Source organism: Myxocyprinus asiaticus, chromosome 42, assembly GCF_019703515.2.
Source record: "Myxocyprinus asiaticus isolate MX2 ecotype Aquarium Trade chromosome 42, UBuf_Myxa_2, whole genome shotgun sequence".
Lineage (NCBI taxonomy): Eukaryota > Metazoa > Chordata > Actinopteri > Cypriniformes > Catostomidae > Myxocyprinus > Myxocyprinus asiaticus.
Genome location: NC_059385.1, coordinates 5,441,480 through 5,462,116, shown reverse-complemented (window position 1 = coordinate 5,462,116; position 20,637 = coordinate 5,441,480). Strand labels below are relative to the sequence as shown.

Genomic DNA, 20,637 nt, shown 5'->3' with positions numbered 1-20,637 from the left:
TGTTTGTTTAGTTATTCCTTTAGTTCTAATTCTATTTAGTTCAAATTTTTAGAAGTAAAAAATTACTCAGATTACAGGCACTGACTTACTGTATTACATTAATTATAGCTTTGCATAACTCTAAAATGATTTATGTGGAATATATATAAAACAGGAATTATATTACTTCATACGTCTATTTGTCTATTTGTGTTTTTCACGCACGCACACACACGTAAACAGACTCACATGCACAAAAGCAAAAAAGTGTATTTTGAGGAACTTATAAGCATGACAGCACATTCAGTATTCAGGATGATCTTCAACTTCAAAGAAAAAAAACTTGCAAATTCCTGCAAATGCCGTCATTGTGGCTTGATACAAAAAAAGGAAATAAAACTCCAAAAGTCCAATTTAAAATAGAACTGCAATGACACTATCAGAGTTGTGCATCTCAGAAAAGGGAAATGATGTACGTTCATAAACAAAAATCACACATAGGTACATATCTAAATCTAAGCATGTGACATGGAGGAGCTCTTAAAAATTACCATGATGAAGTCCATTCAGAGTTCATTTCCTCTAAGTCTGCCTATCTCTTTTTGGGAGTTACTTCTGTAGCTATTTGCCCTTTTTAATAACCTCAGATAGGCATTATGTTGTTTTCCAAGTTTTATATAATTTAGAGGTGAATTGTGTAATTTCTGCACTAACAGTGGCACCAATGAAATGACAAATACAATAACGGTTCTCAAACAGGTTTCATGAACATGGATGAAACATTGTAATTGTATAGTGGAACAAACTGAACACTCAACTCAGTGTCAAAACTAATCCTTATTTATCCTTCTAATCCCTTATTGGTCCAATTCATCATCACATTAACAACATCACCATTGCCAACAGATCTAAACAATGTCCCGATCTGCAAACAGACCGCAGTCTGTTTCTTCTGTTTGCACAGCACTCGAGCGATTTCTAAACCCCCCTAATCAGCTCTAGAGCCACCGGGAGTACGCAAGGCTAGACTGGCACTCATCGCATGCTGAGCAGCTCATGCATTAGTATGCAGCAGAGAAACGCGGTGACTGTGAGTGGACACTCCAGCAATTATATGCATAGCACTCCGAGTGAACCCACAGAGGTGCCAGTGCTCATATTCCGCTTGGCACCTGGGGGCAACTTTCATGCATTGCTTTTCCAACTGCTGCGATGTGTCCCACATACCGATTGGACCATTATTAATTTTAAATGTGTTGTATCCATGCCACACTCTTTAGTTTTCCAGTCAGTAGGGATGAGGTATGGAGATGAACAAGAGATGGTTCATTATTTATGTGCGTTTTACTGCGTTATTTGTTGTTTTACTTGATTCAGTACCATATGACCTATTGGTGCAAATGTTTGGCTGACATTGTCTGTGGTGACATCAAATGTAGAATAGTTAATTACAATGTTAAGACAGTAATAACTTTGTTTCGTCCTCATCCAATTTACAGTGGGGTCCAAAAGTCTGAGACCACTTTGAAAATCTGATTTAATCATCTAATTTAAACCTGGAAATAAACAGTGGGGATTGTAAAAAATCAAAAATAAAAACATTATTATGTCAAGCGAATAAAAAATATTTAATATTCTGCACTATTTCTTGACCATTAATAAAATGTAAGCACATTTGTTGTATTAGCCATGTTTACTCTATACAGACGGTCAGATTTCATTGCTTCCTTAAATTGTAGCAAGTAAGGTGCTCTTTGGAACATTCTTAAATCATGCTGGATATTGTGTATCGTCAGGTTTTGTTCGTGCCTGCTCGAGTACATGCTGCCATTAAAACAATAGAGGAACATACCAAATATCAAGAATTTCTGAAATTCATGTAAATGTTTTGGTTCACCATTGCACTCAAAATGTTATGCTGATAAATTGTAATGAAAAAAGCTTTATTCAGTTAGAAAAATTCAAATAGAAGCATTTTCACTATCGGGCTTAGACTTTTGTATCCCAATACAAGTCAACATTTGAATCAAAATAAATACAAAATTGAAAATGATTTACAGGGTGCATCCCGCACTTTTGACCCATTCACAGCCATCATGATCCGGTGGGGTATTTGAGCCTGAGGGGGTGTAGAATTCTGCCTCAGGCGTTGTGTTTGAGTTTATGGCAGAACTTCAAGCTCTTGAGGAATAATGGACTAGAAGCAATTCAACACAATTGTTGGTTCGCACAGGAAAAGAGCAGAGCTTTTTGTATTGTGTGAGACTGAGTTTCCAGATAGTAAATATACTAATATGAATCAACATTGGAAATTGATTGACAAATGGTACTGATTAATACATTTGCTATTTAGATTTTGTTTTCTCTTGTTTTTGAAATTGTATGTTAAAGGAATAGTTCACTCAAAAATGAAAATTATCTTATTATTTACTCTGATGCCATCCCAGATGTGTATGACTGTCTTTCTTCAGCAGAACACAAATTAAGGTTTTTAGAAAAATATTGAAGCTCTGTAGGTCCTTATAATGTAATTAAATAGGTGCCAACAGGCTGCTGGCTATTTGATGGTCCAAAAAGCATATTTAGCCAGCATAAATGTAATCCATACGACTCCAGTCGATCAATTAATGTCTTCTGAAGCAAACTGATAGGTTTGTGTAAAAAACAAATTGATAATTAAAAAGTTTTTATCTTTAAATCATTGCTTCCGCCCAGCGCTGTATTTCTGTTTGAAATGAACTAAAACTCGCATGACGTTCATTCCTCTGTTGTATACAAAGCGCGCGCTTCCGACTTCTCACATGAATTCGCCATAGCGCATACATCATTGATGCGTCGACTGCTGGCAGGAAGCGATTTTTTTTAAAGTTAAAGAAGTTTTAATTATCAATTTGTTTCTTATTCCAACCTGTTGATTTGCTTCAGAAGACATCAATTGATCGACTGCAGTCCTGTGGATTACTTTTATGCTGCCTAAATATGCCTTTTGGACCGTCAAATAGCCAGCAGCCTGATGGCACCCGTTTACTTACATTATAAGGACCTACAGAGCATCAATATTTTTCTAAAAATCTTCATGTGTGTTCTGCTGAAGAAAGACAGTCATGCACATCTGGGATGGCTTCAGTGTTATTGAATAATGAAAGAATTGTAATTTTTGTGTGAAATATTCCTTTAATATAGGTTTTCGATACAGTATGGGATGAATCTCGTGAAACCTGTAAAGAACGGGTCATATTGCACCCCAAAACAATAACAAATATAAAAATAACAAATTATAGTTTGATTAAAGAAAATAAAGTGTATTTATATTTTTTGTGCATTGTGACATTGTTTGCATAAATTAAATTCTAATGAGAATTACCATTATTATATATATATATATATATATATATATATATATATATATATATATATATATATATATATATATATAACAAGTACAAAGGCGAGATATTACAGTAATGAGAATTTTGGGAAAGATGTCACAATGTAAAAAAAATCATGTTTTTGTGAAATTCACCCAGTGATCACTGAAAATTCAAAAACGAACATAGCAGCCAAGTCTAGGCTAGTATAAGTCTAGTATAGGAACATTTGTTGACCAGTTTGACATTAGTCAAGAAAGGCAACTTCTTTCCATTCTGTTCACAGTTAATGGAATATTCTGGGTTGAATACAAGTTAAGCTTAATCAACAGCTTTTTTGTTGATGTTGATTTCCACCAAAAATATTTCCGACTCACCCCTTGTTTATATACATATACAATAAAACAAAGTGGTTACAGTAAGGCACTAGCAATGGAAGTGAATGGGGCCAATTAATAAATGCTAAAATACACATTGTTTCAAAAGTATAGCTATAAGATGTAAACATTATATGCGTTAACATGATTTTAGTGTTATAAAATTGCTTACTAACCTTATCTGTGAACATTTATATATCCAATGCCAGGAAAACAGGGTTAGGCTATATTGTAATGGCAACAAGTTGTATTATTGAAAATAACTTTACACAGATGAGGTTAACTATTTTATCACACTAAAATCATGCTAATATATATATATATATATATATATATATATATATATATATATATATATATATATATATATATATATATATATTTATTTATTTTATTTTATTTTATTATTATTATTATAATTTTTACATCTTGTGGCTTTTCTTTTGAAACAGTCATTATTTTAATGTTTATGGACTGGCCCTGTTCATTTCAATTGTAAGTGCCTTACTGTAACAGCAATTTTTGGAAATCAACATTTTGCAACAAATGCTTTTAATTGAGCTTAACTTGAATTGAACACGGAATATTCCTTTAAAGTTTGGAAACGATATATATACAGTATATTTTTAAAGGATTTACCCATAAAAAAACTCAAAAGTGTCCTTTGGTTCTTTAAATCATCACTGCAGCGAATTCCGTTGGTCTTTAATGATGTGAGAAGGGAAACCCAAGACCTTTTTTAAATTCTCATTAATCTCTTTTAAAAGCTCAGGCCATGGGAGAGACTGATCTTTTGCTACTTTAAAAAGATGCCCTTCATAGCTCAATTAGTCTGTCCTGATTCCCAGAGAAGCATTTATTTAATAAGGCAGGGATTAAAGAAACTAATTATAAACCTTTAATTTTTAACTGGGAGATGGACCCTCCAGTAGACCATACGAGCACTGATGTATTCACAAAACTGCTTGATGACTCATTCATTATCTTTTACTGTCGCTCCCCCAATATACATCACACTAACTGCCTTCACAGTTCACACATACTGTATCTCCAATCTGGATTAGTTAATTGGATGCTCTTTTAGAAGAACAAATGATTAACATTCTTCATTTTACACAAGGAGAAAAGAATACTGGATCATGCAATGCAAACCCCTTGACACCAAGCAGTTGTTTAATTGCAGTTATTAATTTGTTGTTTAATAATTGAATTTATTTTATTTTGGGGGAAGGGTTACTTAAAGTAAATCAAAATTGACCCTGTTTACTTAATGCACATTCTTGCTCCTATTTTGTGTAACGCATTGGTGCATATTATTTCAAAGAAAAACATGTTTTTCTTTATAGACCACTTTTCATTATCCAACTAATTCCAGAAGGATACAACCAACCTGCATTCAACTTTTTTTTTCTTTGGAAATACATTACATTATGGATGTAAATAGGTAGCATATGCCATTTCATAATAACTTTCAGAAGTATTTTTGAACAATCTGTACTTTTGAAGACCAGTAAAATATATATATATAATTTTTGTGTAATAACTCAAAGTTCATGACCAAAGAGGTTTTCATTGGTTGGTCCCAGCCCTGTATGAACATGCAAGCTCAAGGCTATTACACTTATTCTCAGAGTATGCAAGATTGTTCTGATTGAATTATTCCGAAAGGCAAATTTATAAATCATTCATACTTCAAAAAATAATATTTCTCAAGAAAAGAAACCTTTGTAACAGTTATACGTATATGCTTACAGACCATGAAGAGTCATTCTTGTTAACATGCAACACAAATATACAAATGTTAAAATAAAACACTGTATCATCATTCGTCATGGCATACATAATGAAAAAAATATATATATTGAAACATCAGTTTGAAAGTGGTCATATACGTGTCTAGAACAATAGAAGCAAACTTTCCACAAGGTATATTTACAACAACATTTTCAAACACACATACATTGTTTTTGGATTTGGATGCACAGCATGCAATTTCTCCTTAAAATACATGGTTACAAATACAAATTCCAGGTTCAAAACTCATACCCAAAGTGAATGACATGAACAGTGAGCTCAAATGGAAAAAGTTAGGGTTTGTATTTTGAAGAAAAGCTATAAGGCTAAAACTGTAGCATATTTTATAAATAATTTTGCATATGTTTGTGAAGACTAAAAACTTATAAATTTATACAGATATGTTTTGTGGCAGAAAGAAGCGTAACCTTTAAAATGACAAATTTATTGGAGCCGTGGCCTAGTGGTTGGTGCATGTTATCCATTTCCCCCTCGCTTTCTCTATTATCTCTCAATAAAAGTGGCAAAAGGCTAAAAATAAAATTAAAAACCCCAAATGTAAAAGACACTGAAGTAATGAAAAATCAGTGCAGCAGAATGGGCGTACATTATATGAAAAAAGATTGTGCCATGTAAATATTACCACCATTGGTTGATTGTAGCTGTGCAGTTTACATAAACTACAATGATAGAAACAATAGACATATCCTTTTTAAAACAATCCCCTTTTAAAGTCTATGTAACATTTACAGTGTATTGTACACATATGCAGAGCTTTGGAGGCTGTTGATTTAAAATTTGAAATTGCACGGTAGGAACTATCCGGGATTGTTTCTCCTTCTCTTGTTGGGATTCTGTGTGGAATCCAGTTTGAATTCTTTATACTGAACCTGTAATAATGTAAATTATGCACAAAGAGTCGTAAGTCACATGCACATGAATGAAAAAACATCTTATTGTTACGTCACTTACCATTTGAACATCTGACGGAACTCTGGATAGGAAGTCCATCAGCTCGTTGTTGTTGATGAGGTAAGGGTTTCGAAGTTTTTTGGTGAATTTATTGATACCTGCATGGAGCATGTTAATATGATGATTTCCTGTTCATTTCAACAACTGGAGATATAATTTGAATGATAAATAATTGAGTCCAAATATACAAAAAGAACAACGATTTCTTACCCCAGGCCAGCACAATATAGCGTAGTGGGATGAAATAACTTAGAGTGGCACCCGCACACAGAACTGTTATGGCTAACCAACTCAGAAAAGGCACGGACCAATTAAATGTGCTGAGAAAGAGAAACACAGACAGAATGTAAAACCGATAAAACATTAAAGCCATAATAATAGAAAAGGAAGCTACAAAGGTACGAAATAAGATCAAAACTTCTCACTTCTTCACTCTTTCCCCAAAGGAGGCCACTTCATCCAGGGCATTCTGAACAGAAACGATCACATCTTGAATCGCATAGAATTTATCCAGGAAGCCCTTTTTCTCTGAGTCCTGTAGTTTGAATCCACAAAACACTCTGTGAGTTACTCCAACTCTACATTTTAGAGTTGTACATACAATATTTGCACATTTCGTATGTTGTGTTTATGTCCTGTTCAGGCCTACTTATGTCCTATTTAGGCCTCTTCTAATAACAAAATGTGGGTTTAGTTACGTCATGAGAAACGAACGACCATGGCATGGGGTGGAGAGCTTTTGTTTGCTGGCTGGTGTCTCTTTAGACTAAAAGGTTAGTTGGTGTAGTTTAACACAAAAGCAACTAGTCTCCAGTCCCAACCGCGGCTTCATTCAAATGAAAAGAGGGACTTTTAACAACACAGTATTCCTTAGAACCAGACAGAAATGAGTAAATGTCATTAGTTACATTTAAAAGACTGTCCAATGCTTGCCATATCTTGGTGCTTGTTTTGTGAATTAGACTTGCTATTTATTAGTGGTCTAAGGGTCCATTCACACTGAATGTGTTTTTGCGTCAGTCCGTTTTTGAATTGTTTTTCTATGTAAACATGCACAAGATGGACGTCTTTGACGGTTGCGCAGCGTCTCGCACAGGAGTGTCATGTTTTTTAGATGCCTTGTAAATATATAAAGAACTTCAACTGTTAAAAAATGTGTCTTGAGACACCCACTTTCTACCTTACTTGCATTCCTGCCAAAATCGGATTTTGAAAAATAGGGAGATTTTTTTTTCAAGTGGGGGGTTCGTGGTGTGAGTAACGGCAGCCGGGTATTATGGTGCCCCCGTAGGGAGTAGGTGAACCACGCAGGCTGCATAATATATGTATAGGGAGCGACAGTACCAGTTAGTAATACTACATTGAAGATGAATAAGATCAAGAAATTAACTCTGTATTCAGATGGTCCCTTACCATAATCCTTCACAGTTTTAGCAATAAATGCTTTCTGAGTTATTAATAATAAAAAGTGTATTTCCTTTCTTATATGCTGAGAACTTTTCTGACTCATGACTTATAAAAAATATTTTCTTCGATTATTTATCTTCTTTATCTTATTTATGTATACTTCTTTATATGAATAGGATTATTGTATTTATTTTGTAATGTTTTTAATGTACTTTATTTTATTATTTTCCTTCACCTGTACTTCTTGTCTTTATGACTCAATGATTGTATTTGTTCATCTTATTGAATATTTATATTGAACCTTCTATTTAAAAAAATTAAAAATAATAATCCACAGTTTTAGCACAATTTGTGGACTTTTCAGATGGTCCCTTACCACACCCTCCACAGTATTAGCACGTTTCAGCACAATGTGTGGACTTTACTGATGACCCCTTTCCACCTTTTAAAAAATGTCCAACTTATATCATTGTTAAATTAACGATCTGGAATGATATCGCTGTGATGCCATCTGACCAGTTTACAAGACAAACCTCGTCCCGTATTGATTCGATACGGGATGCATCATTTCATTTGAAATAAGGGACGTTACGTATGAGTGAATTGTGGATGCAGAAAATTTTGTTTATCAGGAGAAATTGTAAATTGGGAGTACAGCGGAAGGAAAATTGGGAGAAACCTGGTAAAACCGGGAGTGTTGGCAGGTATGCCTATTTGTGGTGCTGCGTCTAGCTTTATTTAACGCAACAATGTGTTCGGTGTGAACAGCCCCTTAAGACTCAATAAAAATGAGTTTTGAGAGCAATTTATAGTGTTTTTTCAGGAAAACAAACAAAAACTGTTGATCTACACTCAGGGGCGAATACAGTTTTTTGACCAATAAAATGCTGTCTAAATCTGTCCTCTTTTCTTAGTACCACCTGTCATGGCTAACAATAATACACAACAAATCATGGTTTTTGTCAGTCTGTGACGTGAACTTAAGGCAACTGGCTAAAAAGAACAAGTCCCTTCAATAAGACACAAATACGTCACTTTACGGAAGTAAAATGAGTTAAGTTTCATTATGACTTTAATGTTTTTGTGGTTTAGTTTGATCTGTGGTTAAGTTTGTCATTATAAAAGCCTTTAACCCTTCTGTTGTTTAGTTTGCGTCAAAAAGACCCGGTACAGTACAATAGAGATACAGCACCTTCCTTTTTTATTATAAACATGAACATTTCCATAGACTTGATTTTCACACTAAACACAAGCTTTTAAAAATAGCATTTAATCTGGATATAGCACCACTTATAAATCAATGGTGGTACTAGATTTGCAGTAAACCCTTCAATTTGAGTAAAAATTTGATTCTTTGGTTTACAGTATTTTCCAGGGGCCTTAAAATTTGCCCTCCCCACAAACTAACATCAATAATCTGAAACTGTGGCCAGATACTGATTACTACTTTGACCCCAGACCTCACCTGCGACGTGTGCAGATGGAAAATCAATGGGTCTGGCTCTAAGTTGTGTTATTTTTCCCCCGACAGCTTACGGAGTCCAGGTTCAACAAATCAATTGTCCCCATAAATTAGCAGGAACAATTTATGAAAGCTTTGAGAGGATATCTACCCTCGACCCATTTTCATGACCAGCCGTTGTTGCGCTAAGTGCAGACATATGTCCAGGCTTAGTCCGGGTCTATGAGGGGTCTTTATGAATGGAAAACAGGTGTCTGGGTCATCTGCGACGAAATACCCAAGTTAGCTCCAAGGGTCAAAGGTCAGCCCGCTAATGGCTGCCTTGTGGTGTATATAAGGAGTATGGGAACGCAAGGAACGGTCGGAGTTAAACATCTGGGATATGTTGAGTATATTTGGCATAGCAAGCCTCAGGTGCAATTAAACTAAAGCACTGACACATATATATTAAGCTGTGTCCATGCTTCGACTTTTCAGCTGTCCCATCGAGCATTGGGTTGCGACCCACCGGTTCTGTTCTTATGGGGTCGTGGACAACAGGGAAAAACAATGCTAAATTATGTTATTTTAAACAGTGCAAATAATAAAAAGTTACCAACCATATAATTGTGGATAGTTAGGTCAGAAAAAATAAATGTTTCCCATATCTTTTGTTGTTGGCGTTAGAGGCTGCATGTCCAATCAAACTCTATGAACTCTAAAGACCTGTTCACACTGCAAGCGACACAGAGCGACAAAGCAACAGGATGCAATTTGTTTTCAATGAGAGCACGGCGACTTCCAGTGACACGAGAGACAGTGACCGTTGGCGACAAGATGTGGCCGTGGTGAGCGACGTGACAAAGTTGAGAAAAGTTTAACTTTATGCAAATGATGAGCGACATTTGGGACCTAATGTCATGAGGGATTTCACTGCTCTGTATAATTTGTCTGTAACCACGTGCATAGATATAATAAATCGATGCGTGGAAAACCGTATCAGAAACGGTCACATTCTGAGTGAGTTTGATTCATATTTTAACCGATCGTTCATCTTGTTTAATGATATGATATAACGAGCACTTCTGCAGGTTATATAAAACGCAAGAGTACTGAATCCTTGTCAAATTAGACTGATATCTTAGTTTTACTGGCAGTATCATCTGTAATCAGCATTTCAAAAGCTACTATGGCCAGAAGTGCAATCCACCAATAACGTTAGAGCGACAGCAGTAGGAATGCCCACTAGCGACTTCATAGTACAGAGACTAGTGACATCAAGCGACAATGTCGTTCGTGGTGTGAATGGGGCTTAAGAACGTCATACAGGTTTGTAACAACATGAGAGTGAATGACTGTTACTGAGTGAATGACGATTTAAATTTTTTGGTGAACTATCCCTTTAATGAGATTAAAGTGCGAAGTTATAGTGTATGGTTACCTTGTCATCTTTGTCATAATCTTCATCCTCATCTTCAAGAAGGTCCTCCATCGCTTGCTATGAGAAAGGAATAAAATATATATTTTTCACAAGATTAAATGAACAGCAAAACCCCGTTATCTCAAATGTCTTCTCTAGAGTTTCAGGTGAGATCTTTAAAATGTCTCACATTTGTCAAATGTGCTCATATTATTATCTGAGCAATGCTATCCACATTCATTTGATTGCTCTATCAGGGTTTGCACATATCAATTTCACGAGTTTTATTGTCTTTTTTGATTACTGGACTATATATAAAAATCATAATTTTTGTTTTTATAGATATTACACTTAAAAAAAAAAAAAAGAGCAATTTCAAGCCATATTCTAGCCATGAAATATTAGAGCATTTTTAGTATAGAAAAATGTAATGTTTCCCATATCTTTTGTTGTTGCCAAAGGCTGTGTGTCCAATCATATAAAAAATATATAGAAAATCATTTTATTGATATTGCACTCTAAAAAGAGCAATTTCTAGCCAATTAAATATTCTAGAGCTGAGCATAACTAGAAAAATCATATTCAAAATAGAAATTTCCATGACATTTAAAGATTGTTTTAATTTCCATGGCTTTTCCAGGCCTGGACATCACAATTTTAAAGTGCTCTTGACATTTCCCGGTAAAATGTTCTATACTCTTAGTGTATGTCAACAATTGTCTCATTTGTATCTGTATTTCTCCTAAGATATCTTAATAGAAACATTTGAGACAAAGTTGATACTTTAATGAAACATAACAGAAAGGTTCATTATAACTCCTGAGATATGAAAGGGCAACCTCTTAGCAATACAGTTCTCCTCTTGGAAAGGACCAAGGAATGTGTCAAACACTCACCTAAACATTATCAGTGTTACATCACATAAAATTTGATGCCAGTAATTACATTTCATGCCCATCTGTACATAAGCAAGATTGGAACGCAAGAGTATACATGATTGACATTTACATTTGTAGATTGGCGTCAATATCCATCTCAATGTGAAAATGATGAAACGTAAGGAAAATTCTCTCTCCCTCTCTGTCATGTGTCTGGCATCTTACATCCAAGTTACAAAGGACTAAATAAAAAATCGAGATTCTTGCAGGACACTGATAATTTTATATTTTAATGTGTAAGGTAGTGGAAAATTATTAAATTGATTGTTTTGAGATTCATCTGATGTATATCGCAACTGACTCTTTGACCGGATATTCCAGATTTAAAATTTTAATTAAATTTCTGATGGCTTAATTGGGAAGTGAACAAGCTCTCCATCACCACTCATTCCACGCCATTTCCACAATTAAAATGGAATCAATTTTCAGGGCGTTTTGCACACACACTTAGTCGTGATTGGCAACATTTTACGATGGCATGAAATTACTTTGACACAATTTAAATGGAAAATGCGATAAGTAACTATACCAGGTAAGTGGAGTAGCACCTTTAAGTGCTGATATATCCTTTTGACTTTTTATTACCAGAAGTAATTGGGAAAAAATATGTAATTCCAGCTGTGCACATATCTTTAAGAAAACAAATATGCAAAATATGACAAAACAGTGCTTATCAACCAAGAATATACTGTATGCTGGCAAAGTTTGGGTTAGATGGTTGGAGCACTTCATTATGACAATGTGTTTCAAATGAGGTAGAGATAAATGTCACATATTTAGCCATCTTTAGACTATAGAATCAACAGTAGCAGGACACTCACCACACTTCCCTCACGCGGTTCCTTTCCGGAGGCCAACAGGAAGTAATTCCAGGTAAGGAGAAGAAGCAAGGACAGTGGAATCATGTAAATATCGAAATTCCAAACCACCAACACAAAGATCTGGCCAACCAAGAGAAAGCAGGATATAGGGGCTTTAGGCCCAGTACTTCAATCACTAATCAGTTTTAGGTTGAAAATTCTGTTTTTAGTTTCTTAACGTCATTGTTTTCTTTACCATGCGATTATGAAAAAAGTTTTCTAAAGTCTTCATTTTTGGTGGAGGAAAACGCTGCACAGATGTGGAGGAGAGACATAAACGAAGCAAAATAAATGCAATTTTAAATAAAAATGGACTAGGTCCAGACCAGAGGTTGCGCTAGAAAAAATCTTGATCCGTCACTCTGATAGACAGAGTTGGAAAATTTATGTCATGGTGTATTTTTATCAGTCATACATGTTTTCATTTCATAAGTAATATGGCTACATTCAGGGGCATAACCGTGCAATTGAAAATTGTAAACAAGCGCATACGTATGCACAAGACTTCAGGAAACTTCAGCGTGCCTGATGTCAACGTAAAGTGACACTGATGAGAAGCAAGCACAAACTCCCTTTTTGACAGGGCGAAACTGGGTGAAACTCCCTTTTTGATGGGGCAGAGCTGGGTGAAACTCCCTTTTTGACAGGGTGAAACTGGGTGAAACTCCCTTTTTGATGAGGCGGGGGTTGTGGGTGGTTGGAGATGAGATGGCTGGTGGACTTCAGGGCGCCCACTTGTTTGCCGTGCCGCCCCCCCACAAGATGTATAAATACTTGTTTTTCTCTCTATTACTCAGAACCTGCTATTTTATGATATCGACAAAGTTTTACTCAAACACATCTTTTGAAAAACAATACATTTGAATGCTTGTATTACAGACTCACCTAAATATATATACTTATTCCAACATGAATAGTTTGCGTGATAGCTCGCGTGATAGCTCACCTGATAGGGTGCTGGACTTTTAGTTGGAGGACTGCAGTTCAAGTCCAGCCATAAACTCTAGCTGGAACATGATATGACATAGTCATGGAAGCGGCACGAAATGAGGTGTTTGCATCAGAAAATGTGCTTTTTCATTTTGCTTCTGCATTTTAAAACACTAATGGTTAGGTTTAGGGATTGATAAGGTAAGGGTGTCTTTTTTAACGTTTCATATATATTTTAAAACACTATTGGTTAGATTTAGGCATTGATTTGGTAAGGATGTCTTGTTTAAATGGCTCATTCCTATTTTAAAACAATATTGGTTAGGTTCAGGCAAAAGTTCTAGGTTAGGGAGGTATGGTTTAAACTTTATTTTACCTAAAATTCACCTTAAAACCACGTCTGAATACGACCCCATTTTACTTGCTTTTGGCGCCCCCAGCTGGACATTTCACTGGAAACCTGCAGCCAAACGCGATATACAGTACATAGATTTTGAATTGCAAAAATGTTGTCATGTTCATCACATATATTTCATGAGACCAGGCTGGAACCGATGTGGTTGAAAGAGCCGCACATAACGATAAGGTGTAAATGGTGATGTGTCTGTAAATGTCCTGTTCTCTTGTGATCAGACCGCCCGAAACGCATCTTTAATACACACACAAACACACAGCGGGAGAGTGAGAGAGAGTGAAGTCAGAACTTATACACTATATTAAATGTTTTTTTTTTTTTTTTTTTTTTTTATCTGTCAAAAGGACTGACAACATTTGGAATCATTCGTCAATGTTTCAGAAAAATCGGTAAATGACGGAGAATTTTCGGTTAACGCAACCCCTGGTCCAGACTAATCAGTTTTCATTTGAAGACTCTGGAAAACGATTAATGTTATGAAACTGTAAACCAAATATGCAGTACTAGTGAGTGTTTTCAAAAGTCTCAGTTTTTCAGTGTGGATGAGAGGCGTTAATGTAGCAAATTTACATTTATTCATTTGGCAGATGCTTTTATACAAAGCGACTTACAAAAGAGGAATAATACATCATAAGCGATTCATCTTAAGCAGACATTGGTACAAAAAGTGCTGCGTTACAAAGTTTCACTAACATCAGAACAGTAGTATTCAAGACAGATTAGAGTGCAACAAGACTATATATTTATATATATTCTTTTTTATGAGTGAATGGTTAAGTGCTCATGGAAAAGATTTGTTTTTTGCCGACAGAGAGTGAGTCTGCTTCACGGATGGAGTTGCGAAGGTCATTCCACCAATGTGGTACGGTGAAACCGAAAGTCCAGGAAAGTGTTTTGGTGCCTCTTTGTGATGGTACAGCAAGGTGCCGTACATTAGCTGACCGCAGGCTTCTGGTGGGAACATAACTTTGCAGAAATTATTTTAGGTATGCTGGAGCAGACCCAGTGACTGTTCTGTATGCCAGCATCAAAGCCTTGAATTTGATACGTGCATCAACCTGCAGCCAGTGAAGAGAGACATGGAGTGGTGTAACATGTGCTCTCTTTGGTTCATTAAAGACCAGACGTGCTGCTGCATTCTGGATCATCTGCAGGGGCCTAACTGTGCATGCAGGGAGGCCTGAGAGCGTTACAGTAGTCCAGTCTAGTTATGACAAGTGACTGAACAAGAAGTTGTGTGGCACGTTCAGAGAGAAATTAAATGTGAAATCGGAAAACGTGTGAAAATCTTGTGATTTTCATGTAATAAGTGTCTTCATTTAAGAGTAACTATAAATTGCTATAATCTACATATCAGATGATGTGTATGACAGTTTAAAATACAAATAATTGCAACTTGCTGGTGGAAGTAGTGAGTAAATTCTGTGCCAAGTAGCGTTTCCAAATGGAGTTGCAAAAATTATTACAGATATTCCCACCCCAAACTGATGGTTGCCTTGTAGAATTCAGTTGATGTGTTTAGAGCTGAAACTACAGTTGTTTGCGTTACTATATCTAAAAATATCCGTAAACTGTAAACCTAAACTTAACTTCAAAATAGAGAGGTCAAATCTTGGAAAGGATGATTTTTTTTTTTCGCTGGTTAATTTTCAATAAAAAGTACAGATGCAATGATCCAAAAGAGAGTTGTGCAGAGCTATTGTGAGAAACACTCAGAGTCTACAGTGCCCCCTTCAGGGAAAGAAGGAAGAGTTGTTCCTTTTGTGATGGAGAGTTGTGTGGGAGCTCTTGAAGTAATGTTCAGAGGACAGATGGGGGTGCAGGGTGAGTTCAGGCGAGAGGTCACCGAGGGACTACGTCTAAGAGATCAGCACTACTCGTTTTAGCTTAAGGGTTCTTCAGCACTGAACTATGAGTACACTTCACATCACAGCTCTTCAGCACACAAGAGTCACCAAACACCCTCAAACAAAACCCTACATCTATTATATATACAGAGAGAATGTGTGTTGAAATGTGTGTGGCTTCTAAAGTTCCCTTGGGGTAATGTATGGATGTTCATGTCTGTGTGTGTGGTCGGTTTTCCTTACATTGTGGGAACCAACCAACAGTCCCCATGCAAAAAAATAGAGTCATAAACATACTAAATAATGTAAAAATTCAAAAATGTTTCTGTGGGATTTAGGTTTAGGGATAGGTGTAGGGTTAATGTATAGAATATAATTATCTCAGTATAAAAACAATAGAAGTCCCCACCACAACAGAAAAATAAATATCTCTGTGTCTGTCTATCTTGCTCAAAATTGAATTATATGAAATTTTCTGTGGGTGTCTACTAGTGTGTTTGTCTCCGTTCGCTATATGCGCAAAGGGAGTTTGCCACCTACCAAGAAAGCACATATACTCCTGCGAGGCGACTCCCATTGAAAACAGCTGTTGATGTAGGAGCCCACATTAATGAGGAAGAGGACACAGTGTTTCACTCGGTTAAAATTCTGCTGCAACAGCTGAGAAAAGTACGAGAATATAAGTAACACTGAACCAATAAATGGAAAGTACAGCCATTTTTCTAACAGCCATAAAACAAAATTCACACTCTATAAAAATAATGTTAAAAATGTGATTACACTACAACAAACAAACACTTTGAATTGATTTACCAAAATGTTAAAGGTGAATTGTGTCTTTACTGTGGCACCAAATGGATTTCCCAAAATAGTCTCTTTTTAAGGTTTCACAGAGCATTTCTGAAACACTTGCATGCCCTTTTATTCGTGGTTATATTCTAGCTTTTTTTTTTTAGCACAAGAATGTGTTCAGAATGAACATCTCCTTACTCCACAAAGAGGCAATATCTAGAAAATATTTTTAGAGTAGAGGAAAATTAGAAAAAAATACATTCACTACAAAAATTTCTATAACTTTTCATAATCTATCTATTTTCAATTTTTTAAGGCCTGGAAAACACAATGAAACTATTTCCTGACATTTCCAGGTTTTCTATGACCGTGGGAAACAACAAATCCACCTCACACTATAAGCAAAAAATTAGTTTAAATACTTTTAAAAATTTGTACTTTTCTAAATTGTCCTCTCTTCCAGCCAAATGTTTTTGCATGAACACACATGCCACTGTGAACAAGCTTTTCTCAAAGCACTCATGAAAGCGCAACGGACGTCAAGATTTTCACAGCAAAATGATTTGAATGATATGAGAATTAGTAAATTATAATAGAATCGTTATTTTTGGATGAACTATCCCTTTAATGCCAAACTAAAGAAAATTAACTACAATATATTAAGTTCAGCAAACAAAACAAAAAATAGTTACAAAACTTTAAAGTTGAACTGTATAATTTCTGCGGAACCAAATGGCATTGCAAAAATAATGTCTTCCTAATGTGTCAGACAGGTTACCTGAACCCCCGTTTGCCACTGGTCATATAAATAGATAGTTCTACCCCAAATGCATGTCATTGGTTAAAGGGTTAGTTCACCCAAAAATGAAAATTGTCTCATCGTTTACTCACCCTAAAGAAATCCCAGATGTGTATGACTTTCTTTCTTCTGCTAAACACAATTGAAGATTTTTAGAAGTATTTCTGAGCTCTTTAGGTCCATACAATGCAAGTGAATGGGTGCCAAAATTTTGAAGCTCCAAAATCCACATAAGGGCAAAATAAAAGTACTCCAGACGACTCTAGTGGTTAAATACATATATTCTGAAGCGATATGATAGATGTGGGTCATTAATATTTCAAGTCCTTTTTTTTTTTACTATAAATTCTCCTCCCTGCTCAGTCAATTTCCACTTTAACTTTCACTTTCTCCTTCTTCTGTTTTTGGTGATTCACATCCTTCTTGCATATCGCCCCCTAATAGGCAGGGAGGAGAATTTATGACAAAAAATGACTTAAATATTGATCTATTTCTCACCCACACCAATCATATCATGTCTAAACAAATGGATTTAACCACTGGAGTGATATGGATTACTTTTATGCTCCCTTTATGTGGATTTTGGAGTATAACATTTTTGGCACCCATTCACTTGCATTGTGAGGACTTTTCTATATATTATTCTAAATATCTTAATTTGTGTTCTGCAGAAGAAAGAAAGTCATACACATCTGGGATGGCATAAGGGTGAGTAAATGATGAGAAAATTTTCATTTTTGAGCAAACTATCCCTTTTAAAACAGTGTTGTGGTGTCAGGATGTTCGGGAAGCTCAATAAAAGAAAAAAGGATAAAATTACTAAATTAAATGTTACATAATTATTGTTATTTTTTAAACGAAATGGCAAACAAAAGAAAACATGGCATTCATGTAATTTAAATACAGAATCTAAATCTAATCTTGTCAAAAACACAAACAAAAAAGCACACAAAATATATCATGGCATATATATATATATATATATATATATATATATATATATATATCATTATATCAAGCAAATGTAATCATTTCCATATGTGATGGTGTGACTGACAGCTGAGGTTAGATATACGGACTGAATCTGTGGTTGAACTCTTCAGTGAGACGTGTACAAAGAACTGAAGGATCGTTCTGTTCTGCTCAATGCACAGCTTTGTGACAGCGTCTGATTCAGCCCAGCCCCTCCAATTCAGCGCTTTTGTCACGCAGGCACATTGAGAGAGAACACAATGAGCAGGCACAACCGTAGAGCCGCTGCCGGGCCCTCTGGGGTGGCCCCTCTCCTCTCATGAGGGCCCGCTTGACATTTCTATTCAACACCTAGAGCGGCGGGGCAAGGGGGAAAACGCTTCGATTCAACGCTTGCGCCCCCTGTTCCAAACACGTCGGTCTATTGTGCGCGGCCCTGGGACCGTCGGCCCTCATTAGGGTGGTTTTCAAAACATTTAGACTTTGATTTGAGCCCGTTGGATTGAAAGAATAGTTCAGGAAAAAATGAAAATTCAATCGTCATTTACTCACCCTCATGTGGGTCCAAACCGATATGCTGTTTAAACCGCGTAACACGAAAAGAGAATCGTTGAAGAAAATCTTCACTCAGCTCGTTTCCATTCAATGACAACTGTCAAGCTCAAAAAGTTACAAACACCACAAAAGCAACATTAAATTAGTCCACACAACTCATTAGGGCTGGGTAAAAATATAGATTTTCTGATTAATCGGGATCTTCATTTGAATGATCCCCATATCGATTCTTAAAATCCCAAGATTGATCTTTTACCTTTACTTTAAAGTGTACTTACAGTTGTGGTTGTATTGATTATTATATCTGGTAAACAGCAATTAAACTGAATAGTTTGGGCCCTGTTGTTAATTTTTAAAATTAATATTTTTTTAATATATCATGTTAGAAGGTTCCCTGTATAAATTACAGCATTAGCTGATAGAATTTCATTCGTATGTAAGCAAACTGGACATTATAACTGAAATATACCCAAATGAATCAGAATCGAATCAAGAGCTAGTGAATCAAAATGGAATCAAATCACTGATATATATACTGTTGTGGCAGGGAGGAGGGCGGGGCCAGGTCGTGATGCTGCACACCCAGCCGCTAATCAGGCTAATCAAGCCCTCGAGAGGGATAAAGGCGACCGGAGGGGGCGGTTAGAGAGAGAGAGAGTTATGGGCAGCTGCCCTGCATGTGTTTATGTTTGTGTCTTTTTGTTTTATTAAAAGATCATTTATATTGTCAAGCCGGTTCTCGCCTCCTCCTTTCCACTGAACTTTGTTACACTAGCCCGTAACTTTCTTTCTCTCGAACTGCCGCCTCCGGTGGCCTTTATCCCTCTCAAGGGCTTGATTATCCTGATTAGGGGCCAGGTGTGCAGCATCACGACCCGGCCCCGCCCTCCTCCCTGCCACAGCTGTACATAGAACCGGATCGCTGATGCAACGGTAAACTGCCTGCAGGAGGTGAAGCCACCGGAAGTGTTCGAGCGGCCATCTTAGTATGCCCAAACTGCCATAGAGCGTCAATGACTGACAGGCTAAAACAACCCCGTTTCACCATCTCCGTCCTGCGGATACGACAGTTGCATTTCACCCTCTAGTGACAATCAGGTTTAATGTTTAATTTGCTCATTATGGATAATATTCCTTACGAGGGAGAAGATATACGCGGATCGCGATGTCAGGTGTTCAGTCTATCAGTGCAGCACAACGATCACCAAAGGAAACGGCAAAACTGTCCACAAGTTGTAATGTAAGTAGGAAAAGCTGTAATATCTGCTTGTTTAAGGTAACAATACGTTCTTACCCCCGAAAGGGACTTAAAAAAAAAGTCAGACCGAGATATCTAAATTGCCTTAAATGCCAGGGATTTGCCTGTTTTTATAGTGATGTGCTCTCTGTAGTCACACATGGATACTTGTCATAAATACGTGTTCGTTTACCATTTAAACCTAGCGTATCAGTACAATTTTAACCACCTTTGCTTTGCATGTCTCCCTCAATCTCAGCGCCCGCTGTGCGTGTGATAGAGGGAGAGAGAGAGCGTGCTCTTATTCAAGTGACCACGAGAAAAAGGCACTTTTTGGTGAAAACATAAAACAAGTAACTCTGAACAAACACTTTGATGTTCTCAATAAATAGGTCTGAAAATGTCTGTTTGTATATGACCTCAGTTTCAGTGAACTTGTTTACATTTAGCTGATCTGTTCTCTGATAAAGTTTGTTATATATATGTATGATGAAGTCTGTTTATATAGATACACATAACTCGCTCGGGCTTTCA

The 20,637-nt window shown here is 36.2% G+C and overlaps 1 protein-coding gene across 2 annotated transcripts in view; it reads right to left on the bottom strand.

Moving 5' to 3' along the window:
* Nucleotides 1-5,637: 5,637 nt before the first annotated feature.
* The window catches only part of LOC127432570 (multiple C2 and transmembrane domain-containing protein 1-like), a 47,849-nt gene continuing 32,849 nt past the window's right edge, over nucleotides 5,638-20,637 (bottom strand). The window contains exons 14-20 of one of the 2 annotated variants that reach the window (XM_051683812.1): nucleotides 16,289-16,408; nucleotides 12,518-12,637; nucleotides 10,780-10,836; nucleotides 6,916-7,025; nucleotides 6,701-6,810; nucleotides 6,491-6,588; nucleotides 5,638-6,408 (exon numbers count right to left, since the gene is read on the bottom strand). In XM_051683812.1, coding sequence (XP_051539772.1) covers nucleotides 6,337-6,408; nucleotides 6,491-6,588; nucleotides 6,701-6,810; nucleotides 6,916-7,025; nucleotides 10,780-10,836; nucleotides 12,518-12,637; nucleotides 16,289-16,408 — 687 coding nt within the window. In that variant the 3' untranslated portion in view covers nucleotides 5,638-6,336. The remainder of the gene's footprint in view (nucleotides 6,409-6,490; nucleotides 6,589-6,700; nucleotides 6,811-6,915; nucleotides 7,026-10,779; nucleotides 10,837-12,517; nucleotides 12,638-16,288; nucleotides 16,409-20,637) is intronic. The other variant, XM_051683813.1, reaches the window with a different exon arrangement.